This window comes from Pteropus medius, unplaced genomic scaffold (genome assembly GCF_902729225.1).
Source record: "Pteropus medius unplaced genomic scaffold, Ma_sr-lr_union100, whole genome shotgun sequence".
Classification (NCBI taxonomy): Eukaryota; Metazoa; Chordata; class Mammalia; order Chiroptera; family Pteropodidae; genus Pteropus; species Pteropus medius.
Window position 1 is genome coordinate 17,580,510 of NW_024340692.1, and position 27,665 is coordinate 17,608,174.

Genomic DNA, 27,665 nt, shown 5'->3' on the forward strand with positions numbered 1-27,665 from the left:
TTTTTTTTAGATTCCACATATAAGTGAAATCACATGGTATTTATTTTTGTCTGACTTATTTCACTTAGCATATTACTTTCTAGGTCCACCCATGCTGTGGCAAATGGTAAGATTTCAGTTTTTATGGCTGAATAATATTCTACTATATATGTGCATCACTTCTTTATCTAATGATCTATCAATGGACATTTAGCTTGCTTCATATCTTGGCTATTAAAAATATTGCTGTAATGAACTTAAGGATGCATATATCTTTTCATATTAGTGTTTTGGATTTCTTTGCATAAATATCCAGAAGTGGGATTGCTGGGTCATAGGTAGTTCTATTTTTAATTTTTTGAGGAACCTCTATAGTGGAGGTTCTATAGTGACTGCATCAGTTTTCAATCCCACCAGCAGTGCACAATGGTTCCATTTTCTTCGCATCCTCGCCAACACTTGCTATTTGTTGCTTTATTGATGATAGCCATTCTGATAGGTGTGAATGATAATTCATTGTGATTTTAATTCACATCTCCCTGATGATTAGTGATGTTGAGCATCTTTTCATATGTCTATTGGCCATTTGCATGTCTTCTTTGGAGAAAAGTCTATTCAGGTGCTTTGCTCATTTTTTAAATCAGATTTTTTTTATGTTAAGTTGTATGAGTTCTTTATATATTTTGGATATTAACCCTTATCAGGTGTATGGCAAATATCTTTTTTCTATTCAGTAGGTTGTCTTTCTGTGTTGTTGATGATTTCCTTTGCTGTGCGAAACTTTTTAGTTTGATGTAGTCTGATTTGTTTTCTTTTTGTTTCCCTTGCCTGAGGAGACATATCCAGAAAAATATTACTAAGAGTGATGTCAAAGAGATTACTACCTATGTTTTCTTCTGGGAGTTTTATGTTTTTGGGTATTACATTTAAGTATTTAATATACTTCAAGTTAATTTTTGTATATGATGTAAGAAAGTGGTTTAGTTTCTTTTTATTTTTTGCATGTATCTGTCTTGTTTTCCCAACACCATTGATTGAAGAGATTCTCTCTATCCCACTATATATTCTTGCTTCCTGTGTCATAGATTAATTGACCATATCAGTGTGGATTTATTTCTATGTTCTCTATTTTGTTGCTTGATCTATGTGTCTGTTTTTTTAACATCTATTTTGATTACTATAGCCTTGTAGTACAATTTAATATCAGGTAGCATGAGACTTCCAACTTTGTTCTCTTTTCTCAAGATTGCATTGGCTATTTAGGGTCATTTGTGGTTCCACAACAATTTTAGGATTATATGTTCTAGTACTGAGAAAAATCTCATTGGTATTTTAATAGAAATTGCATTGAACCTGTAGATTCATTTGACTAGAAAATTTTCTAAAGTTAGAAGATATTGGCTATTCTTTTGGCATTTAAATTTCTATTTCAAACTTTTTTCTTTATAGTTCGAACTTACAAACACACATCTTAAAAAGAAGTTGTCAATACATTGCTGTTCTGGTCAAGATGGTGTGTAGGTAAATGCTGTGTTTTCCTCCTCTCAAGACCACATCAGAATTACAACTAAACTACAAAACAACCTCACTGAGAATTGCCTGAAGTCCACCTAAACAGAAATCCTATAACTAAGGACATACAGAAGAAGCCACATTGAGGCTCGTAGGATGGGCGGAGACATAAAATGACCTTGTCCCACACCCATGTGTGGTAGTTGAAAATCAGGAGAGATATCTTAGCTGCAAAGATTCTTCTAGAGGAGTGAGGGGGTCCTCACCAGGCTCCCCAGCTCAGGGTTCCAGTGCTGAAAAGAGAAGTCTCCACAATTCTGGCTGTGAAAAACAGCAGAAATTGTGGCTGAGTAAGACTGAGGGCAGCTGGAGTCTCAGGTTCCTCTTAAAGAGCCTATACTTGGACTTACACTCTGATGGACTCACTCGTTCTGAGCTCTGGAGCTGAGGTAGCAGCTTGAAAGGTGCCAGGGATACACAGGAAGAAACTGAATTGTGTGGCTACAGGGTGAGGGCTGGGAGGGCAGCTTTCTCCCAGACAGAGGTGCTAGCAGTAGCCATTGTTCCTTTGTTAAGCTCTCCTCTGACCCACTGTACAGATGCAGGCAGGTGCCATACCTGAGCTCCATCAATCTGGCTAACACTGTTTCCCACACCCTGGTGATTCTCTGAGACCCTGCCCCACCCAACTTTCAGGCCCACCCAAGCCACTTCCAATGGCTTTTCCATATAAACGGCCTATCTTGGCTCATTCTGCAGACTTTTATAAAATCTCACAAAGGTTCACTAACTACAAACAAGCAGCATCTGGTCTCAGCATATCCTATACCTCTTGTTAAACAGCCCCAAATCTTGGTTCTCAGCCAGCCTTGGTTTTCAGCTTAGCCTCTCCCAGGCAACTCCAAGCTCAGCACAAGTGGCAACCATCTGCCAATCACTTTGTAGTTAATACAAAGTGGCCCTGAGTAGGACACAGGCAGTGGCTGACCTTGGCTTTTAACAGAGCCCCTCCTAAGAGGCCCCAGAATCAATACACCTAGAGGCCAGCTTCAGATCGCACCAGAGCACCACCCAACAACTTCCACAAAAGACACACTCAAAGAGAAGACTGGACAGGCACCAGAACCCTGCTAAAATGAATCCTGCTCCATAGCATAGGCCCTGTACAACAATTCCTCCACTCTAGTCACTGGCCAGTCCTTATGACCAATCGGCCTGAGGGTCAATCCCTCATACTGAAATGTAAACAGCAACCAAGGCTCAACTACAACATGAGGGCACACACAACAAACACAATGGACAAACCAGCAGCACCCAGCTCAGGTAACTAGAGGAGTAGCTGGGCCCCACAGGACACCTACTACATAAAGCCATTCTACTAAGATCCGGAGACATAGCAGCTCGATATAATACACAGAATCAAACACAGGGAGGCAGCCAAAATGGGGAGACAAAGAGATATGTCCAAATGAAAAAACAGAACTAAGCTTCAGAAATAGAACTAAGCAAAATGGAGACAAGGAATCTACCAGATGCAGAGTTCAAAACACTGGTTATAATGATGCTCAATAAACAGAGAGAAAGAATAGATGAACTCAGTGTGAACTTGAACAAAGAGATAGCAAACATAAAAAAGAACCAGGCAGAAATGAAGAATACAGTAACTGAAATAAAGAATACAGTAGAGGGATCAACAGTAGATTAGATGAAGTAGAGGATCAAATCAGCAATTTGGAAGATAAGGCAGCAGAAAATACCCAATCAGAAGAGCAACAAGAAAAAAGAATCCCTCCAACCACCAAAAGAGCATAGTTTAAGGGGCCTGTGGGACAATATTCACATCATAGGGGTACCAGAAGGAGAAAAGAGAGAGCAAGGAATTGAAAAACTATTTGAAGAAATAATGACAGAAAACTTTCTTAACCTGGTGAAAAAATAGACATACAAGCCCAGAGAATCCCAAACAAGATGAACTCAAAGAGGCCCACACCAAGACACATCATAATTAAAATGTCAAAAGTTAAAGACAAAGAAAAAATCTTAAAAGCAGCCAGAGAAAAGCAGTTATCTACAAGGGAATTCCCATAAGACTATTAGCGGATTTCTCATAGAAACTTTGCAGGCTAGAGGCATTGGTATAAAACATTCAAAGTGATGAAAAGCAAGGGCCTACAATCAAGATTATTCTACCCAGCAAGGCTATCATTTAGAACCAAAGGACAGATAAAGATCTTCCCAGAAAAGAAAAAGGTAAAGAAGTTCATCAACATTAAACCAGTATTACAAGAAATATTTGAGGGACTTCTTTAAGAAGAAGAAAAAAATAAAAAAATATGAATAATAAAGTTGCAGTAACTACATATTTAGCAACAATTAGTTTAAATGTAAATGGATTAAATGCTCCAATCAAAAGACATAGGGTGGTTGAATGAATAAGAAAATAAGACCCTTACATAAGCTGCCTACAAGAGACTCACTTCAGATTGAAAGATACACATAGACTGAAAGTAAAGGGATGGAAAAAGATATTTCAGGAAAAGGGAAATAAAAATAAAAAAGCTGAGGTAATAATACTTATACCAGATAAAATAGACTTTAAAACAAAGACTATCACAAGAGACAAAGAAGGACCCAGTAATCCTACCTCTGGGTATTTATCCGAAGAAACCCAAAATATTACTTTGAAGGGACATGTGAATCTATATATTCATTGCAGCATTATTTACAATAGCCAAGGTATGGAGGCATGTCCATCATGAGGATGAATGGATAAAGAAGAAGGGGTATACTACCCAGCCATAAGAAAGAATGAAATCTTGCCATATGAAACAACATGGATTGACCTAGAGGGTATTGTGTAGAGTGGAGTAAGTCAGATAAAAACAAATGTCATATGATTTCACTTATATGTGGAGTCTAGGGAAGAGGATAACAAACAAAACAGAAACAAGCTCATAAATACAGAGAACATTTTAATGGTTGCTGGATCAGGGGTGGAGTAGGGGATAGATGAAAGCAGGAGGATTAAGAGGTACAGATTGGTAGTTAAAAAATAGTAATGAGTATTTTAAGTATAGCATAGGGATATACAGTAGTATTGTAATAACTATGTGTGGTGTCAGATGGGTGCTGAATTTATCAGGGTGATCATTTCCTAAGTTATATAAATATCTAATTACTGCATTGTACATCTGAAACTAATATAATACTATGTCAACTGTAATTGAAAAAATAAAAAAAATATATAAATAAGTTGTCTTCCTCCACTTAAGTATCTATAAGCAGTTAATTAGTTTATTAATTACTGATAACATTATGTCTGAAGAACTAAAATATATGAAATAAAATGGTAGAAACCAGGTAATTTTATCAAAAATGATCATACAATTCCTTAGGGAAATTTCATTTCCTACAAATTATTTTGTTAGTTCTACATTCATACATCTCTTGCTTAGATTCCCCAATGGTATTTCTAATGATTTCTTAGATGAATAGTGGTAAGCTATTATCCATGCCTATGTGACTCGCACAGATACTTTATATTAAGTACTGCCTGAGCATGTTATAATACTTTGATTATATATGTACCTGACCTTTACAGTTAATTCCATAAGGTGCTTTCTCTGTTTCTGTCATTTTGACATGAAGGAAGCACAGAATTTTCTTGACTGTAGTCTGCCTCCTGTTCAGATCTATAATACATGACAACATAACTTTCTTATTTTTTTCTTACCACTTAAAAAACCCCTGAAGTCTACACTTTATTCAGATTTATTAAGTTTCAACCTAATACTTTCTTGTTTTTCTGCTTGGGGATCCCATCCAGGAAACTGCATTACATTTGGTCATCATGCTTCCTATAGGCTGTGACAATTTCTCAGATTACCCTTGTTTTTGATGACCTTGACAGTTTTGTGGAGAAACATATTGTTTTGCACTCTCTTTTAGCTTTTTAAAAATGCTTTCCAGAAAAAGAAGTGAGAAGTTTACTGTCTGCCTATGCTGTGAAGAACTTCTTTACCAATGAAGATTAAACCCAAAGGAAAAAAAAATCTCATTTAGGGAGGACAGCAATCATCACATATTACACTTTAGTGCCTGTATAGGAATTAGAGTGTGCATCTATATAATTTGACTTCCAAGGTGTACAAGAAATGATGAAAAAAATTGGGAGCAATTTTATCCACAGAAAGGGTCAAGGGACTACATAACAATAACTTCTGCTATGAGCAGATGTTTTCTGGCTTTATTGAGCCTGGAGCAAGAGATTTGTGCTGCTGTATGAGAGATACCAATAGGATGAGGTGAATGAAAGAACAGGTTGAAAAGCATCTGATATTTTATTAAGGTAAGTTTAGGGTCTTTTCTAGTGGAAGTCTGCTCTGGTTGCTATGATTTAGGCAAGGCCTGGCTGAGAGATGGAGGCGGTCATAGGACTAGGTGACCTTCCTAGATTCTTGAGTATTTTTCCCATAGTACCTTTCAAGGTGTCTAAAGTCCAGAAGTATTAATGATGTCAGACCTTTTCTTAGTTAGGTAGCCTGAGTTAGCAAATGAAAATATAGGACTCCCAGTTAAGTTTGAATTTTGGATAAATAATGAACAATGAATTTTGGATAAATAAGTATATCTCATGCAATATTTGGGACATGCTTATGTTAAAAATTTGCTTATCTGAACATTTAATGTCCTGTATTTTATCTGGCAACTCACTCTGTGCCATTTTCTTGGGTTCTCCTGGGTGTGTGTGGTGGGGGTAGGCAGAGAACAGAAAAGGAAGAGAAGAGTGTATAATCTTTAGCTTCAGACCACCACTCTTGGAGAGTGGTTACCTAAATGTGAAGAACAAATGCGACATCACCTATTCTCAAAAGCCATCCCAAGTCAGTGTTTGAAGAAACTATGGGCCTCTTAGATGTCTGTAGCAATATTCACTTTGTTTCCTTCTTTCTCTCTTAATTTTTGAACAGCTACTCAATGTTTGTATCATATAAACAATATCCTTTAATATGTACAAATCCTGAAAAATAATCAAACCCAGTGGGATCAGAAACAAGGGGCAGCAAAGGTATGTTTTCCATTTAGCCACCTGGTTTCCGATCTGTCTTCTCCCCCACCCATCACGGGCTCTGGACTTATGGACCAGTGGTCAGTTTCACAACTCTCTCCTCCTCCTCCTATCTACCTATCTCAGATGATGAAGAGACTAAAAATTGTACTATATAAAGATTCTTCATGCATTAGATAATTGAAAACTAAGTATAACTGTATAAATTTAAGTGTTAAACAATGTTATGTGCCCAGGCATAACAAAAAATACATAGGAAGAATAATTTAATAAACTAAAGAATTTGAAACTGATATACATATGCTCTTGGCCTCCAAGGAAGTCAGCAAAAGTATTATGCTTGATATACTTCAAAATACAACTGGGTCAAAATCAGAGAGCATTTAAAAGCCTTCACAAAACAGAGTTGACACACCATAAGCTTTTAATGGCATGAATTTCCATTAGCATTAACTGCTGAATAAATGAAGTTCATTACAGTGATTAGAAATGTTAATTTCTTAGAGAAATCATAATTTCCTTTAATCTTCTATGACAATGTTTTTAAATAGGTTATGACCTATTAGTGGCTCATAAAGTCAATTAGGGGGACATAATCAGCATCAAAGAGAATAGAAAATATCCAATCTCATTACATACAGTCAACATTAACATTACGTCACACACCTTAATTTCAGTTTTTTAAATATTTATGTATAACTACTTGGTTATAATATAAAACATATTTTATATGGTCTGTCATGAACAAAACAATCAGAAAACAACTATTCTATATAACAACAAATAAAGTCTAAGATTGATTCAAATGTGAAGCACAATTTTAAGTCATAAATTGGTGATAGAGAAAAATATTTACAATAGAAGATATAATGGTTAATATATTTTAACCAATAATTGGGCCACTTTTCCATTTATTATGAGTTTGACTCTTGGTGATAGGTGTGACAATTCATTTCTTATTATCAATGGGTTAGGGATGACTTGGTGATTATCTGTCTATCTTTTATCTATCTATCTATCTATCTATCTATCTATCTGTTTATCAATCAATCATCTATGACATATTAAGTGTTTTTTTGAAAGCAGACAGGGTACTAAATAATAAATAACCCCAGTAACAGTGTCTTACATATTACAATAACCTTTTATTTTATATATTTTAAAGATTCAATGGACATGGCTGAATTTGTGGTATATTTAACCTTTATGAAACTGAGTCACTCTATAAAAGCTCCATTATGAGAAAATTTAATAGCACTAACGGTGTTTTACAGGAGAGTTCCTCATGTTACCAATAATTGGCTATGTCATGGTATCATTCTGAGTTATATCCACTACTAGGAGACATAAGATTGCTGTGTTAATCCATTTAGATTATTTTTGCACTCTCAAGACACAGAAACTTTCTTACCTTTGAGCAAAGCTGTCAGGATAGCTAAATCAATGTCCTGGTGTCCTTCCGATCCCATCCTAAATACTGTAATCTGCAATTTGAGACAAGGTGACCATTAGCAATGCATTTTCCTCCCAAGAGGAAATAAAACAATGAGACCATACATGAACACAAACTATTTTAATATCTATAAGGTAGATTCTTAACCACGGGGAACACATACATAGCAAGAATTCAATTAGAGGGCTCTGCAGTTCATTAGAGGGAGATGCCTCAGTGGCCTCCTAACAGAGACCATCTTAGATAATTGCATTGATTATGGTTACAATGAGCAGAAGCCAGAGACCAGGGGAAATGTCCTCTTCTATCATGTCAGTTTTAAAATTAAAACTTGCCAGATTTACAAAAATGTGTAAACCATAATGCAAACTATGAGATGAGAAATTAGTGTTTAAAAAATAGCTAGATAGCATCCCCTTCAGTAAATGGCCCCACTATGTGTGTATATGTATGTGTGTGGCGTTTGTGTGTGTACGTGTGTGTATATACATGTGTGCAATATAGTCATTCCTACACTTACTTTGTCAGCAATAGTTACTCAAGTGTTTCAACATTATGATTCCTCTAGATCCTCCAGTCCTCTCAGTAACCTTGAAACCTCTTGAGAACAATTTAGCAGTGCATCCAGGTTGTAAGAAGGGAAAAGCAGACAACACAATTAATGTTTCCTTTTGCTAATCCAGGAGAGAAAGTATTCTTTGGGGACAAATAATGGGGAGGAGAGTAAAGAGATAACAGTGAAGGATTAATACCCGTTGGATTAATACAAAGTCCCAAAATAAGGCTTAAGAATAATGAAGGTTTTTTTTTTTTCTTCCGAGTCAGAGGGAATCTACTTGAGGAAGCCAAAAGATTAATTGAATATCTACGTTGAATTACTATTGTACTCAACTGCTTTCAGCTTCAAGTTTCTCTGTCTAGATAGAAAAATAGTAGTGCTTGCCTATTTCCAACTACATAGGAAATAAACTTTATAGGATTTGCTAATATGTAATTCTAAGTTTTGCCACTAGAATGGAGAGAATGGACACATAGAATCATAGATGGTTGTACTATCGGTTGCCTTAGAAATCTTCTAGTCTTCTACTACCTAGAGATGAAGAAAGTTGCTTAAGGTCAACAACTAGTTAGAAAGACAGTGGTGATTGGAACTCAATAGCTCTCACCTTTTGTCTTGTGCTTTAAGCATTGGGAAGAAGTGAAGGGAAGGAACAAGAACATATTAGCACCTGACTTGTAAGCTTAACTCTTTTGTGTCTGTTTGTATCCTGGGGTGACTGTACAGCGGAGATTGCAAGTTGAAATGCCTTCATAGGTGTCTGAACTCAAAAATGGGAAAAATATGGGGAGTCAGACAAAATCCATCTATGTACTGTGTTTGGATCATGGACCACAGCTGTGACCTCTGGTAAGGACTATCAGGTTGAGGTGTGCCCTAACTCCATTAGATTTGCACAGAAAACTGCTTCTGTTACAACCATAGGTTTGGCCAATGTGCTATTTAGAACATTGTCTCAAACAGCTGCTGATGCCTCAGCAGAATCCACTTGGGAGATGAGAGGCAGCTCTTATCTGCTCTGAGTTCAGGAAGAGGTGACTGAGTTGGGAAGAAAATTTGAGGTTCACTGGATTAAGAACCAGGGGGTAGAAGTGAAATTTTGGCTCTTTATGTTAACTCTTTCAGCAAAGGCTGGCTATGGTCTGAAAGACATTATATACTTAGCTGGTAGCGAGACAAGGAAAATCAGGGTAACGTTCAAGCTCACTGTTTTAGAAGAATTCAGAAATTAGTTTTCAAACAGAATTCCTTAAACATCTGATCTACTTGTTCTGCAGATGCCTAAATTTTGCTGCCTAATTAGAGATCACATTTCAGATACAAATAGTTCTGAGGCAGCAAACAAATAAATTAATTTTACCCTGAACTATAAGATTATCAGCCTTTCCTAGGAGCAGATTTGAAGAGGGGGAAAGGAATCTCTATAGTGTAGGGTTTCTAAAGGATTTTGGGGTGAGATAGTGGAGACAAGAATATATGTGCTGTTGTTTGTCAAGGAGCCTGAAATGGAATCATGTGCCATAATTTTGCAGTTTTTCTGGACAACTGATGTGGACGAAATGGCTGCTCACCTGTTCATACCCACATCCTGATGCGCTTAGATTGAAGAACCCAAGGATCGAAGAAAGAGGGAAGGAAAGCACCAAGGAAAAGCTGAAGGATCCAAAGTCAAAATTTATTTCATAATTTTGCCTTTAAATGACCTTATATATGTGTTCATCACTACTCTAAAACTTTTTAATTTGAAATTAAAAATTTTTAAATGTGAATCACACAATGTATATGTCTGCCTCAGGGGGAAAAAATGTCAAACAAGAAGACCAGAGTTATCGTCTCTTACCATTCTCTAGTGTCGGCAGAGATGCAGAAAATCAGGTATTTTAAAATATTCTTTTAAATCGAATAGTAATATTTTGATTAAATCAAATAGTGATTTTTAAGCATGAAAGGTTGATGTAAAATTCCTTGGTTTTGATGTTATTATTCTTTAACAGCACTAGATTTCATTTGCTAATGTTTTATTTAGGATCTTTGCAACTATGTAAGTGAAGGTGATACATGTCACAATCTTGCCTGGTATTAGAGTTGCACCGACTTTTCACTATGAATTGGGAAGCTTTCTTTACATAGCTATGCCTCAGATTCTTAACCACATAACAAAGGAATTTGGCTTCTGGCGTATTTAGGAGGACGTTTTCAAACTGGCAAGGAAGCATTTTTAGGGATAGATAGCTGATTATTTTTATAAATTTTTCAAGTTATCAATCAATTTAGATTCTCTGCCTCTCCTAGATTCAGTCCCATATATTTTTAGATAATAAAACATTTCATGTAGATTTTCAAATACTATTGTACATAAAATTCTCTTATTATTTAAATAATATCCTTTGTATCTAGAATTATACAGCAATATGTTCATTCCTCTTTATTTTTCACTTGATCAAAATCATGGTCATTCCTAAGAATCAGGTTTTCATTTTATTGATCAATATTATTATTTACAATTTAAAGTTATTATTCTCTGCTTTTATCATTATTCATTTATTCTATTTTGCTTCCACAGCTGTTCTTTTCTTAGAATTTTAAGTTGACTTTTTGGTCATTTTATTTTTATTCTTTTTTTTTCTAGTACAAGCATTTAAGATTATGTATCTCACATGTTTTATATGTATGATGTCATTTTCACTCATTTTAAGTATACGTAATTTATTTTCTCTTATTCTTTAATATTAGAGTGTATATGTATATTTGTAACATCTGCAAATGTGCTATTTTGTTTGATAAAAGTATACATTTTTGGTATATATATATAGAGAGATTATGCTTACTAATTTTTTATTCAAATACTCTACATATTTATTTATTTCTGAGAGGAATATTAAAATCTCCTATTATGATTATATAGTTCACAATTATTCCTTGAAAGTAAAGTCTTTGCTTTGTATGTTTTGAAGCTTTTTATGAGTGTATAAATGTTCGTGAAAATCTATTCTTGGTGGATTGCACTTTTTTATCAACATATAATATCTCCCTTTCCTGTTTAATGCTGTTACTTTATATTGTATTTTGTTTTATATTAACACTGTAATCTCTACACATACTTTTATGGGAGTTTAGGATTTGTCTGGTGATTTGTCACTTTTCTGTGGTCATTTTGTTTTAGTGTATATTTTGTAAATAGCAAGGCTACATTTTTTTTTCTTCTAAAACTGAATCAGAATCTCTGTCATAAAGGCAGAAAAGAATCCAGTTACATTTAATATGATTACTGATTTTTTTGGTATCACTTCTTCTAACTTTTTTTATGTTTTTTATTTTCTAGATTTTCTTATCATTTCCCTTCTACAACTCTCTTTTCCTTTAAAAGTGTCATATTTGCCTAGATAATATATGCACGTAGCAAAAAAAAAAATCCCAACAGTATAAAGATATATATGGTAAAAATTAAGTCTATCACATCTATCTCTAGTTTTCCAGCACCCCTCAATGAAAGCAACCAGTATTAACAGTTTTACATATGTTCACATATAAATAGAAATGCACATATGTCTTCTTTTTACACAAATGGAGCAAACTTTACTCACTATTCTATACCTTGCTTTTTTCACTTGAAAATCTATCTTGGAGACCATTCCATTGAGCCATGAAGAGATATGCATCATGATTTGTTGACTGCCTAAAGTTTCTTTGTATGCATGTACTGTGATTTATTTAACTAGCCTCTACTGATGAACGTTTAGTTTGTTCCCAATCTTTGTCATTATAAACACCATTGAAGGCTGAGTATACCTGTAGAATAAAATTTGTAAATATGAAAATTCTTAGCCCAGTTACTCTGAGAAAAGTTCTTCCGTTCATTATTCTGATTCCCTTCTAGGGCCTCTCCTATTTCTTGTTTGTTTGTTTTTTTTTTTTAATTTTGTTCCTGTATGGCAACTGAAATAACTTTTAACTTCGCAGTATATATTTTTCTCCTATAATGATTTAGAAACTCTAGTTTCTACACCCACTTTTAATATTCCAGAAATTACTCAAAATTTTTGTCTCTTAACATGGTATCCTTTTTCGTCTCCCTTAATGCTGAGCACTGAGAGGGATTTGTTTAAAACAAACAAACAAACAAACAATTTGTCATTTTTGCCTTTTTTTTTTGGTCATTTGAGGGGCAAAAAGGGAGATAGGCAAATACATTTATTCTATCAAATCTCACCAATGTAAATTTTAATAGAAAAAAGTTAAATTAGGTAGAAGTTTTAAGTTATTTCGTAGGTCATGTAGTAAATAAAGCCCGATTTTCTTTTCTTATAAAATTGGTATTTTCAACATGTGCCCCAAAAGTAACTCCCGGATTTGTATGACATGATTGGTTATTTTGTGAAAATGCTATAGAATACAGGGAAATTAATGTTTTCTTCAAGGTCCAAAAGAACAAACTTTAAACATTTTGTAAAAAAAAAATCTCAACTTACCCCAAAATTCGGTTTAACATTCTATATCTTCAGCTCCCTTGTGAACAAATTGCCTTAGCCTGGATGAAATTCTGATTCTCACACTGAAGGGAAGCTAAATCTTTCAAAATGATGCAATTTCCCTATTCTCCACTCCTTTGACCTATAGGCCATGTAGATTAAACCATAGTATATAAAAAGACTCAAAGCAGGAATATAGTGCAGAAAAATGAAAAAAACAAACTCAGAAGTATGGAAATGATTTGGGAAAAGTAATTTTATGTTTGCAGATGATTTGGTTCATTTTCTGGACAACAGCCAGTATATTTGCTGCCTACCTCTCTTTCCCCTCTCCCCCACCCCCGCCCCGCCCCGCAAATACAGTATATATGTGGCTGTATTAATCACAGACTTCCCATGACTTCTAAAGCCTAGCACATCCTGTAGTTGATAAGATGAGGATATAGAAAAAAGTATTGGGAAAACTAAACTGACTCCTCTTTAAGGTGCTTATTAATTAGCTTAACTTGTGATTCATATTTATGTCACAGTGAGCAATGAATCTATGAAAACAGACATGGAGATTGAAGTGAGCTTTTGAAAATAAAAATAACCATGATATTAAACTGAAAAACATCTGTAAGCTGCAAGCACAATTTGGCTCAATCTATCAAAAATAGAAAGGAACATTCCATAATCATTTCATGCTGTGTTCGATATGTAAGAGATGATATCTGTGTTTGACAAATTGTTTGTAACATGTCTGAGTATTTTAGAGAAATACCATAGCTACACAATAGATAATCAGCAAAGTCTTATGATTTTTTAAGAATTTAGAAAAGTTCACCTATAATAACATTACCTAAAAGATTTAAAGACATTAAATATGCTATATCTAGAACTTCCTTAAAAGAAACATTTCTAAAATATTCCCTATTTATTGATTCAATTTTTAAATAAGACCTAGAGATATGTTTCCTGAGGGTAGGAGCAGGGAGAGAGGAGAGAATCAGACCCAGAGGTGATTCAATCACAATGCAATGACTTTTAAAAATCACCAGGTTAGCAGAGTATTTTTCCAATGAATCATTAATATTCTAAATAATTTGAAATAATCAAGTGATTAATAGAAAAAGCAAAAATCCATGTTCGTCACAATATAGAATGATACAAGACCCCTGGTAGGGCTGTAACCAGGAATCGTGGTTGGTAATAAAAGGCCTTTAAGCAGGTAGTCTTCAGTTTTCACTTCAACAGAGTCAAAAGTCCCTTAGTACAGGGAAGAGAACAATGTAACTTGAAGAATAGACTACTATGCACCTAAAACATACGTCTATTTGATTTCTAGCACTTGAGAAAAATGAACTCTGTTTGGTTGACAAAATTCTCCAAGTTAATGTTTTTATGAAGTACTGTATTAAGTGTATAGCTCACTTAATCAATACCTCCATCATTGGACATTTACACTGTCTAAATATTTGATATAAATAACGATGTGATGAACATCTTTGCATGTAAATCCTGCTCTGTACTTAGCATTCTGTCCTTAGCGTAGATTCCCAGAAGTCTGGCCCTCTTGTCACAGATTGCCTCATAGCTAGAAATGAGTATTTTAGCATATAAAAGTTAGTTAAAATAAAAGGAAGCTTGTGTTGTTCTTGGACCAGATTTGCTGTAACGACCTCCAACCCTATTAGTGAAAATGTTGGTGAGAAGGAGGCAGCTCTTATAAAGTTGCTTGTACCAAAATTAAAATGGAAAACATAGGTACATGCATATGCTGACAGTGCAGCCTTCACACCTGGAGGCAGAGGAGCTATGAGCAGGATCAGTTCTTGTCCTCTCTCTATTCATACCATTACCAACCACCAGGATGAGTTTAGGCTCTTGTTTTTTGGAAAAGGGGTCTTGAAAAACAGATTGATCTCATGCATTTCTCCCAGTTTCACTTTCTTGATTTTTATGTTAGCCCTCTGAATGCTGTATGGATCCTAGGGCAGTGGGCAGTGCTGGCTTAAGTAACTGGATGGTGCAATTTGAAATCATTTGGTGAATGTGAGCTTTGGATACTTTTTTTTTTTAAAGCATGTAAGTCATGTCACAGTATGGAAATTGTTAAATATGCATCAGGAACTCAACCCAGGCTCCCTGGATCCATGACTGATATATCCTTTATAGTCTAAAGAGCACTTTGTGATCCTAAGGTGACTCATAGGAGGGACAGAGAAAAGCAGCCCAGCTAATCCAATGAGGGTGAAAAATAGGAATAGGCTAAGCTCCTCATCTACTAATTCTTTAGAAAAATTTCAGCAATGCTTTCTGGGGGTTGGAACTAGATGACAACCTATCTTCTACTATCTTTGATTTCAGTTCTTTTCCTGACAATTGATATTACCTCTTTAGTTTATTATATAACTGCATGGTGTAACTCACTGGGTGCCAATGACAGATGCCAGAGTCCAGCAATAATATTTCTAGACTTCTTTATAAACCCTAAGGACTTGGCTAGCAGAATTGAGAATATTAGTCATCTACTGTCTTGTCAGCCAACCAGATGGGTAAAAATTCAATTTGACCTAAGGTAATATTTTCCATCTCAGGAAGGACATTACTGGGTTCATGTTCATTCTCTTATACATTTTTTAAAATAAGTAGATATCTCTCTGAGGAGAATATGCAGGGCTACAGATGGTTCTTATAGGCCAACACCATATGGGCTTATTAGGTTGTAACAATTTTTAGTAAGGTTTTGTTTGGTGGTTTTATCTTATTTTTTTTTTTTCATCATCACAGGATAAAACTATCTTTTTCTGACTTCCTGGCATAATTATCAAGATATCACATACTTCTTCAGCCCAACTGCTCCTTTGTGATCTCTCCAGGTGGAAGGTTCCCAAGAAGGCACCATAAAGTGCTGCAGAGACAGTATCTTGCCTTTCTTCTCAAGCCAGTCCAGTTTCCCTGCTGACAATCTTGACAGTTTCCAAGATTGGTAGACTAGATGGCCTTGGTACACTGCTCTGAGAAACTGCTTACAAGGAGGTCATTACCAGTTGTTGCTGGAATGATTTCATCTTTGTCCTTAGGCAGGCAACCCTGAGTCTGAGCCAGCAAGAGAGCCATTAAAGGTGGGGATAATAACATTTTGGATTCTCTTCTTGCCATAGGAAAAGATACATTTTCTTCTCCTTCCTTTCTTGTCCAAGCAGAAGGAACACCAGGAATCTTGAAAACAGAGCATGCAAGCTCACTAGGGATGGGGGAAAGTGCTTTCTTCTAGGCTGGATTTCTGTACCTTTCCCGGTAGAGCAGTGGATGAGAGCTGTTAAACACTACTCACTTCAGAACCTGTGAAAGATTCTGCTATGGAGGGTCAGGGGAAATGTTTTAGAGGAAAATGCCCATTTCAGCCTGTGTGAATACTTTCAGATTCCTGGGATTTCTTTGTACAGCTGACAGAATGAGGTTTGTTTCACATGGCAGATGTCCTAAATCAAAAGGATCTTGGCTTAATCACTTCACTTTTCTGAATCTTGGTTTTACCATCTACAAAAAAATAATAATAAATAACTGACTAGGTGATCACAGGGACTCTTTTGACCTCTAGAGGTCAGAGAATTTCTTTCTTCATGCTCAAAATGGCAGAAAATCAGCATTAAGGGTATCCAATAGGTTCAGCTTCCTACCTGATACATTAACTATATCCCTGTTGCTTCCTCAACAACACCCTTAAGAAGGGACCTTGATTTTTGTGGGTGGTACCATATAAAAATTTTGTTTCCATTTGCTGTTTTGTTTAGTCTGTTCAATAGCCTAGGGCAAATTACCATATTTTTAATTGGATATAATTAACATATAACATTGTTTAAGTTTAAAGTACATTTGATTTGATTTGATACATTTATATATCACAATATGATTCCCACTCCAGAGTGAATTAACCTTATGATCCAGCAATCCAACTTCTGAGTATACATCCAAAGGAAATGAAAACAGGATATTTAAAAAGATATCTGCACTCTCATGTTTATTGTGGTATTATTCATAATAGCCAAGATATGGAAAAACCGAAGTGTCCATCAACAGATGAATAGATAAAGAAGATGTGGTATATATACACAATGGAATATTATTCGGCTGTGAGAAAGAAAGAAATCCTGCCACCTGTGACAACGTGGTTGGACCTTAAGGGCATTACGCTAAATGACGTAAGTCAGACAAAGGCAAATATCATATGATACCACTTATGAGTGGAATCCAAAAAGCCGAACTTATAGAAACAAATTACCATGTTTTAAATATTCCCTTCTTACATTACTGGACTATGGCATCATAATCTCTGTTCCATGCCATGCATACTATATTGTTGATACTGAGACCATTATACACCCAGCTCTTATGCTTATGAAATTAGTTAAGTGGCATGTGACAATGCTTCCTCTGTTCATAAAAATCTGTCACTCCCAGGTTTCCAGATTTATTATACCCCAATTAATCAGTGCCCCTGGCCTAGGGCAAAGCCATAATCCATCACTATGAATACTGGTCTAACCTCTGAGTTCCCATCTTCCACGGCCATCACAGCCTTCCAGATACCAGATACATTTTGTGCTCTGACTCAGGACAGACTATTTACAGAATACAAGCTTTAGAATCATACACACTCAGAAGTGAATCATGCCAATATTAGGCTTTAGGTGTTACTGTACCTCTCTGAGCCTCGGATTCTTTCGTCTAAAGGATTATCGCAAAGCTTTATGTGGGATCATCTTTTTAAATCATATGGCACAGTTTCTAGTATCTGGCATGAGCACAATAATTGTTAATTCCCTTCCTGTTCATTTACTACCCTTGGCATGCATGTTCTCTAGGCTGGCTCTCTCTCCCATTGTGGTGGCTTTGCTCTGTCTTCTCTCTGCTTGTATGTCTTGCTCCTGAAGCTCTGCCTGGCTGTCTGCCCCTTATCCTACCAGGCACAGTTCAAGCATCACCTCCTGTAAGCCCATCTCAGTTCTAATTATCTTTAACCTTGGTTAAGTGTCTGTCCTCAGTATTTCCTTTAACATATGTGCATATACCTCTGTCGCAGTACTGACAATATACCACACACAATGTCAACGCCAATGACAGCAATATTGCTAAGGTTGCTTATTGTGTATTTATGATATATCAAATACTGTGCAACACTTCACAAATGACTTCAGTTCACACCATAAAAATTTATCAGTTAGTTATTGTTTTTATTTCTATTTTACAGTTGGTGAACTTGAAGCAAGAGATGTTAGATACCATATGGAAGGCCATGCAGTCAGGAAGACATTTAGACTCAGATAGCCTGGCTCAAGGGTTTGCTTGTCTCTTGTTTGCTTGTCCACCTCCTTCAATAGTCTTTGATTTCTTGGAGGGCATGGACATCTCTTCCATCTCTACATCCCTGTTATCCAGCAGTGTGCTTGGCACATTGTGGGTGCTCAATGAATGTTTGTGGAATGAATCTTTCATTCTGAGTTCCAATTTGGCCTGTAGTTTTCAGATGAGGATTGTGTATGACAAAGACTCTCCCCTTGAGCACTGGGATTTGATTTGGGGCTTTTCTCCACTAGGCTTTGATTTTGGGCTTCCCTGTTCATCTTTACATTGCCTATGACTTAGCACGAATCTTGCTAAGTCAGTTTATTGAGAACCCTCCACCCTATGTATCTATTACCCTTGATATCTGAACAAATTCCTCATTCTCCACCATTCTCCACATGATGTCTGAACACCCTGGCCTGCCTTTAGCAAGAATCATGTTAGGTCAGTTTAGCAAGAATAATCCTGCCCTCTTAGAGATTTCCATCCACTGACACCTCCCCCACTTCACACCTTGGTCATAAATACCCACTTTTCATTGTTCTGTTCAGAGTTGAGCCCAATGTCTCTCCCTTACTGCAAACCCATTACAGTAGTCCCTTGAATAAAGGTTTCCTTGCCATCTTTAATAAGTGTCAGAATACATTTTTAGTTAACATATCTGAGACTGAGCTGTCCTCATGGGGCTTAGGAAGGGCGGGACTGAAGTCTTAGATGCTCCCTGTCTGGGTTCAGGTGCTTGTGTATCTCTGCATTAGTTCCCAACTAGAGACCAGTCAGGTTTCCACCTAAGATCCATTCCCAGTCTCATCAGTAAAGACAGGACAGGCTCAGGGCTAGAATCCGAGGTGTGTCCAGTATTTTCGCTATATTTCTAGACACGCATCTTTGCCACAGACATCTCTGCCCCATGATAAATAAAAGAGGGGCATTATAAACGACATAATAAAATAAGGAAAAATGAATAACAGAATTAAAAAGACTCTATTTAAAATGTGTGAAGATTCATGGTGATATTGTGCAAATAACTCATTTTATTTTGTGGCTTGTCCCTAAGCATTTGTGGGTTCATCAAGGAGAACACTTGGGCTCTCTTTCTGCTCCCAGTGTAGTGTGTTTCAAAATAAGAAATCAACTCCTGGGGCAAATTATAATCATCTAGAAAAAATGCTAACTACTTTGGACCACCTCTGCCTCATCTACTCATCACTGCACAGACCATTATGAAGGCTAGCTAAGATTTGTAAGTACTATAGAAATGGGAGTAACTGAGAGAACTTTGTCAACGGAAAAGTAAAACCAGCTTAAATATATTAAGTCTGCCAAAGTCAGTTGATTCATCAATGGAAAAATGAAACTAAAAAAATAGGAAAACTCCAAACTTTCAACCAGTTATTGTATCATTTTTATGGCAAAATTGCCTATGGCCAATTAGTTAGGCAGTAAAAATGTTTGCAGCACAAATGCTTTCAGCAAAGAGGCTACAGAACCATTCCAAGGGCACTCAGATTCTAAAGGGTTAAAACTCACTTCATTTGTAGCTTTGCAGGCTAGTCACAAGCAAAATAGATACTGCCGTTTGGTCAAGAATGTTCTCATGTAGTCATAAGAACCACTATTAAATTACCAGTCTGATCATTTCTCGGCCTTTTAGCTAAGATAAAGTGTAAATAACTAGCCTGAAAAGGGGTAAAGAAAAAAAAAAAACTTTGGGCTGCTTTGTAAATGTGTGCCCTGACCCATGTTTGCAGGATATATTGAACCAATGCCAGGGCATCCTGGAGTATTAGTCTGACCGAAGATAACCTTAAATTTTGTGTGTTTGAGTTAATATATTTGAAAGCATTTGCAAATAAGGATGCACAATTATATTGTTATCTTAAACAATGGCAAAAAAAAAAAAAAGAAAGAGGGGGAAAATCACAAAGACCATTAACTAGAAATCCTCTTCTGCCTTTAAGTTTGCGTGCCTGCCAGGGGCTGCTCTCCTGTTCTTGCTCCTGTGTGCCTGGCTGTCACTCCCTCACACAGAGAAAAATCCCTGGTTTATTTACACAATGCCCAGCCTGAAGATGCTGCCTTCGTTTCTCTTTTTTTCAGTTTTTGATTTCAATTTGTGCTTTCCCCACAGTTCTTTTCTAGGGTCACTCGAGAAGAATAAGAAGCAAGAGCCCTCTTTGTTACACGACAAGGATGGAAATTCAAAGGGAAACAAAAAACATCCCCAGTAGATTTTGACTGTAACCGGTTTTCCCTGTTACCATTTTTCCCCTTAAACTAGTCTGAGGAATTAAAAATGAAACTGCATTTTTCTGGCCTGACAATGGAAGAACATGACATTTGTTAAATGGTAAAAGGAAGTATGAGTCTACAGCCAGACTGTCATATTGTATCAACTACAATGAGCCTTATTTTTGAAAAGTTTTCCATTCTTTCAAGCTCAGATTTACAGAAAGAGCAATTGAGTTTATCAGCTCTATTGTTTCTCCCTAAGGCCAAGTAATCCCTTTCTCCTCCTTGAGCCAGTTCAGACACACAGCCCTTTATCTTCCCATTGAATAGCTGAGTTTATCTTCACAGTTGCATTTTGCACAAACTGTTATTGCTAACTGCTCCAGGGTAAAAACTCTTTACAAAAAATTGCAGGTTAAGATTTGAGGATTATTAAGTTTTTTTTTTTTTCTTTAGAATGAGTAGGAGGGATAGCTTTTCTTCTAAACAGAGCAATTCTTTTCCCTCTCTTAGGATTGCTTTACTGTTCCAAGTCATATGTTCCATGTCACATGTACATATGTCCCATGCAAAAACATTTGGGGAGAAACGGAGATTCAAATATGATCAAAACGAGGAAGCTGTAATGAAGGCCACAAGAAAATTCTAACTAGGAAAAGAATATAGGGGCTAAAAACACAAAGGTTATTTCTGGCTGGTGCAATACTTTGTGAAGGCCAGAATTTGATTTAAAATTTGTGTGGTTGTTAGAATTTCAATAGAGAAGTATGGTGGTAAGGGGGAACAGAAAGAAAATGGTAAGAGAAAATGAGAAAAGTGAACATTGAAAACATTATGTACAAATATTCAACTTGGCTGGAGCATAGGGTAAAAGGAAGGTAACTTATAAAAGAAGGTTAGAGCCAAGCTGTGAATGATCTTCAGTGTTAAGAAATTCGGACATAATTCACTACATACTTGGTAGGCCTTGTACCAAGCATTATATATATATTATATATATATTATATATTATATATACATTATATATATTACATATTATATTATTATATATTATTATTATAATATATATTATTATCATATATATTATATTTTTACATAATAATATAATATATATATAATCCTCACATCAATCCTATGAGGCTCAGAAATTAAATTAGTTACTCAGAAGCTCTTACCGAGTAAATGACAGAGGCAAAATTGGATCTCAGATCTGTGCAGCTCTAAAGGCTGTGTTCATAGCCTCTCTAGGCTAACTTGTTAAAGTCAAATACTGTTAGAGGCAAATTAACCTTGAGGTGGGGAATGAAGGTGGGGCCCAGCTTTAGGACTTTTGGAGCAGGCTTGAGAAGAAATAACAAGGGCCTGGATTAGGAGGTGGCTGTGTGATGGAGAGGAGGCACCGTGTGAGGGACCGCAAGAAGAATCACGAGGTAGGTTGATTTTCAGGAGTTAAGAGACAGGGAGGAATCAAAGATGACTCTTAGTTTTCCAGTCTTGGTGTTGGGAGCATGGGACTACTCTTGACAAAAATAGGGAAGGCAGGATGATTTGGGGGAAGGTGATGAGTTTATCAACTTTTATTTTTTGACTGACAAATTTGAACATAAGCACAGAGCAGCACCCTGGAGTGTAAGAGGTGACTGAGGCAGTATTCTGCTCTGTTGTAAAACCAAAATGAATAGTCTCTGCTGCCCACGTGCCCTTAAAACCTTTGCAATGGTGAGCAAAAAGAACAAGCTCTTTGTTAAAATGCCTTTGATTAGAGCTACACCAAAGCCCTGGGGAGATTCTGAAAAGTGGGAAAAGGGAAGTATTTGGCAAAACGTAGAGGATGCAAACAAATTTTTAGATTATAACTGCCATGGAGCAATGTGTGTGTACATGGAGAACCCCAAGACTAAGAACAGAACCTCTCATCAATTTGCTCTCTTTGGAGAAAAAAAATAGAGGGATGTTTTACATACATCTGCCTGCCTATCACAACGATAAAGAGATATGTGCATGTGCACACAGATACATACATACGGTGGTCTCATGAGTCATGTGATGGGACAATGTTAAGTATGTTCACCATTGTTCCAGAAAGCGACTCTATACAGTTTGAGCGTGGTTCTCTTGGATGGCAGAATGTACATTTCAACCAGCATTGCTTTTCCCACAAATAACTGTCAGAAAAATGTTTGACTTTTTATATACCACTTCAGTCAAATGCTAGCATTTTTTCCCATATCCCTACTCCCTCAATTGTCCAGGTATACAATGATGTCTATTTTATCTGGAGATAGTAAAGAATGAAATGTTCTATGGAAGTCAGTTTTCAGGCTAAGTGTGGGTTATACCTTAATGACATTTAAAATCAAGTGAATTCTCTTAGATGGAAATTTTTCTAAAATGTAACAGACACATTTGTCATTTTAAACAACATTAAATAAAATGAGAATCCATGGTTTCCTTTTGGTGTGACTTAGTGATGTTCTCATGGACTGTCAAGAAACGAAAGGCTGTTTGGCTTGCTCTAAATGATCACAGACTGCTCACGTTTAGAATTCACGCATCTGCTATTTATAGGTTCTTGATTCTACATTCTAACTCTTCTTACAATCCTCATTCATTATGTCTCCCTACTTTCTAATTGCAACAGACAGGAATACCAGACCAAAATCAAGCAGAACAGCAGTAGTTTCTATGGCATTTAATGCCTATGACTGTGTGGAATGCAGTGCACAGATTGTCTGATATCGATGTTGGCACTCAAATATGTTTTTTTTTTTTAAATTTATTTCTTACTCTCTCATTCTGAGTAGTTAAAGTTTCTTTATAAGAGATCTTTAGATAAATTAAATATTCTCATATTATAGGCAGGAGACTTTTCTAATTAATTTTATTTGAGCTTTATGCTACTAGGGAGTTAAGGATCGGATATTTCTAGACTCTTATGGAGAGCAGTTGCTGAGTGAAATAAACACATCTGCCTAAGGTGAGAATAGAAGCGAGCACTTAATAATGACAATAGCAGCTGTGGTGTGTAAGCATCCCTTTAAACATTGTACATGTATAACTCTCACTTGATCCTTCCAATGACCCCGGTATTATTATTCTTATTTTCCAGTAGAGATACCTGAGGCTTAAAAAGGTAAAGTAATTTATTCAAGGTCATGTAGCTCGAATTCCCATGCTGCACTTGCAAATACTACACTGCTGAAGGCCTCCCACTCATTCTGCTGGTTGACTTATCAGAGGTTCCCTGTTCTATGGAGGAACAGAAGGAAAATGAATGGAAGCCATAGTGATGTTAGAAGGTAGTGTTCCATATTTCATGTCTTTGATCACTTCTTTCCAGAGCTTGCTGAGAGAACAGGTGGAACAGCAGAACCGGTTGGTCACACTGGAGGCTAAGAGCTCTCAGGACACATTGACCAGCTGCTCTGTCACTGGAGCCTCATTTCTCCTTATTTTGTGCAGTGCATACCTCTACTCAATGGACTCAAAGGAAAAGTCCACTAGAAGAAAACAATCATGACTCTTAGTGATTCTTCCTTTTGCTCGCTAAAGTTCTGAATTCATCTCCTCTTATTTTCTGTAAAATTATCAACTTATAGAAAAGAATTAAAAAAGCTTGAACACAAAGAAAGAGACAGGGTTACTACCAGTCTTGAACTTCCTCTCTATTGCTTTGGCAAGAAAACCTACTGATTGGCTAGATTATTCAAACAGATTTTATCATTGATCATCAGCTCCTATGGGCTTTTGCTTTTTAAGTAGAGAATTCCTTAGATGCTCAGAAGTAGAACAAGCATGAATAAAGCAACCTGCATAAGAAAGTCAAATCCCTTTCCAAAAAACAAGTATGGTAGAATGGCATGAAATGGTGCATAATTTTAGCTATCAATTATAAAGCTACTGCATTTAATTACGGTAACAGTGGCACAAAGTAGAATGTAATTATTTTCTGTCCAGCACCTGTCTTTGAGTCTGTCACTTTGTTATTAATTTCTAGACATCAATGAGAGATATTTCTTTCCTTTTTCACCTCTCCCTTATCAGTGCACTGTAGCAAAACATCTCTGAGCTTGAAAGTTATGTATGGATAAGAGGCATGGGAACTTTCAAGAAATATTAGAATGCTGAGTCCCCTTCTAATTCGAATTCTACATTTCTTTTGGTTACATTTTCAGTCTCCTTTTTCTTACCTCTCTTCATTCCTTTCCACCCTTCCTTCTTTCGTACCTTCCAAAAATATTATCTAGGTGCTTTTAAAGTGCTAAGCCCTGCATAAGGACCTAGAAATAAATAAATAAATATATATATATATGTATATTTGTATACATATATATATATTTAAAGGCTCCTAGCTGATATGTACATCATATCATACCATATTTATATACGCACACATATTAACTAGGTGCTTTTGTGCGTATGTATATTTATATGTATAAGCAAATAAATATATAACCATACATATATAACTAGTAGCCTTTAAAGTGACAGCACAATTACTTGCACAGTGACCTATTTCAAGGCTCCTGGTTAATATGTATATTATTATATATACATATATATATACACAAGAATATATTATCTACGTATATATTGTATATATTTATGTACTGTGCTACATTTAGAATCACTTGCCCTTTACCTCATGTTTTAAGATAATTGGGTAGATATAATGTAATTGACTCTTTACTAAACTTTAATGATGCTATGATTCTAGATACTTATTTCTCTGGAATAGCTAGATGAAGTTCAGCTCAAAGTTAAAAGGGCAAATATAATTTTTAGATGATGATAAAAATGTGCCTAAGAGAGACATTTTTTTTGAACAAGTTGTTTAAAATAAGAAATAATAGACTATATTAGCAGCTAAATGAAACTAAATTTAACCATAGGGAAAAATTACAAAATTATATATTGCTCAATGGCTCCCTGGATTTCTGAATGAAAAGGAAATTAGTGGGTTTTTATGAGGTACAATGGAGAATTCTAATTCCTTAAAAAAAAAATCAGGTTTTATTCTTATTCACATTTTAGAAAAGAGAAACCTAGTTTTTATTAGTAAGTCTGTTTGACCCACCATTAATGGCTCTTAATAATTATATTGTCAATTTGAAAGAGCAGGTAAGGACAAGTTCAAGCATACTATAACTCCACGGCCCTAAGACTTGACAGAAGTGAGGTAGTCCCTAAAATAAATTGGGCAATGGGAAGAATTTTCTTTTCTTTTTTCTTTTTTTCAAAAGAAGAAATGTCATGTGAATGACAAATCCTTTAATTATTTAAGACAATATCTTATCAAGAATCTCATCATTTTTTTTAAAAAAGGCCAGTTAATGCATGGCCACCATTCCATCAGGAGCTAATGAGAAAGACAGCCCAGGGCCACCAGCATTCTTAATGCTGCAAAGGAGGGAAGGCTCAGGAACATTTTCTGGGTTATTTGGTTTTTGAGTCTATCTGTCAGGCTAGTTCAATTTCTCCAAGAATTCCCAGATGTGACAGGCAGTCAACTGCTTTGCTGGGCACGACAAGTTTCATTTCAAGGAGTCCAGCTTGTAATTTCAAGTAGACTGGCTACTGTCATAGGCCCAATCAGGCTGAGGTTTCAATTGCCTTCAAGTACTACTTCATTGAGCACACTCAGCAATCACAGAACCACCTAGGCCAATGTGACAAAAGCTGGGAAGGAACTCGTAAGTCCCTTAAAGGAAAAGCACATTTATGTAGCTTTCTGAATCAAGTGTCCCAAACAGAACGTTTTATAGTGAATGAGCCTATATTTGTTAAATGGATGAGGAAAGGAGGCATTTCTGGAACTAGGATGAAATCCAGGGCGTCACTGGTAACTTACTTATTCTGACCTGTGCAAAATATTGTGTACTCTGCTCTCTGATTCAAATTTTTATTGAGCTTTAACTACAGTTCCGAGTTTTAAATTTTATAAATGTTTGACTAAAGTATCAAACAAGTTAAAGAAATGTTTATTCTACATCATACACTGACACACACCAAATATACACATTACATGCGCACATTACACACATACACTGACTCAACAAATAGAATTTTCCAGACTCATCCCTACTTCAAATATTCTGTCCAGTTGTCAGCTCACATCCAAGGCCATCTAGTCTAAATTCTAGTTTTGAATATATGGTATCTGGACCCATATGAGCCACTGTTTTGATTCAAAGAGTGAGCTTCAGATTTTGATTCGATAGGTATTTTCTGAACATATGCAACATTGGTATTTCATTTCAATATCTAATGAAATGAGAGGATGTTTATTATGTGGGATATGGCACATTATTTTTTCTTGATTTCCTTTACCAAGATATAATGGAGTTATTACAATACTCTTGAATAGAATACTTGATACATAGAATCTTTTAGAAAAATGGATTTTTATAATTTTTGATATAATATTGATTATTATATAAACTATTTTATATTAACATGTGATGTTATCACATAAATAAATGTTATAGATAATATAATAATATATAACCATATAATATATTAGGCCACTTATCTGGCTCTGTGGATATGAGCAAGTCATCTGTTTTACAGACAATGACAGTAATATCTTCCTTGTAAGTTATTATGAGAAAAGTAAATTAATGTATGTAATACACTCAGAAAAGACCTTGGCATATTCTTGGAGAAACTGAACTAGCTTCCAGGCCTGGAAAATGCAGAGGTGTTCAGTAAATTCTGTTGCTATTATTATTCAAAGTCCTAATTTCCTAATCTGTAAACTGAACAGGTGGATTTAATCTCAATGACCCCTATAGTTTCTTTCTCTTGAGGATCCTTTGCTGCTCTGTCCTTCAACTTCTGTGAAGTAACTGATATCCTAGATGAGTGGGTGTGGTTAGCATTTAATACAAATGAAAATTTACCCTGAGGTATTAAGAACCTGTGGCGGGAAACAAGCAGAACAACTGTTCTGTTTTGCTCATTTACATTGCATGTAAATGACTTCTCTGTTTGTTTTTTTTTACAATGCCAGAATGATGAAATGATAATAAGCAGGTAATTTCCCCTAGGGGCTTAAAAATT

At 35.8% G+C, this 27,665-nt stretch overlaps 1 protein-coding gene across 22 annotated transcripts in view; it reads right to left on the reverse strand.

The window, feature by feature from the left end:
* The window catches only part of TRPM3 (transient receptor potential cation channel subfamily M member 3), a 263,502-nt gene that overhangs the window by 125,569 nt on the left and 110,268 nt on the right, over nt 1-27,665 (reverse strand). For all 22 annotated transcript variants that reach the window (XM_039839740.1, XM_039839330.1, XM_039838630.1 and 19 more), the window contains one exon: nt 7,971-8,043. In XM_039839740.1, the coding sequence (XP_039695674.1) occupies nt 7,971-8,043 (73 nt within the window). The remainder of the gene's footprint in view (nt 1-7,970; nt 8,044-27,665) is intronic.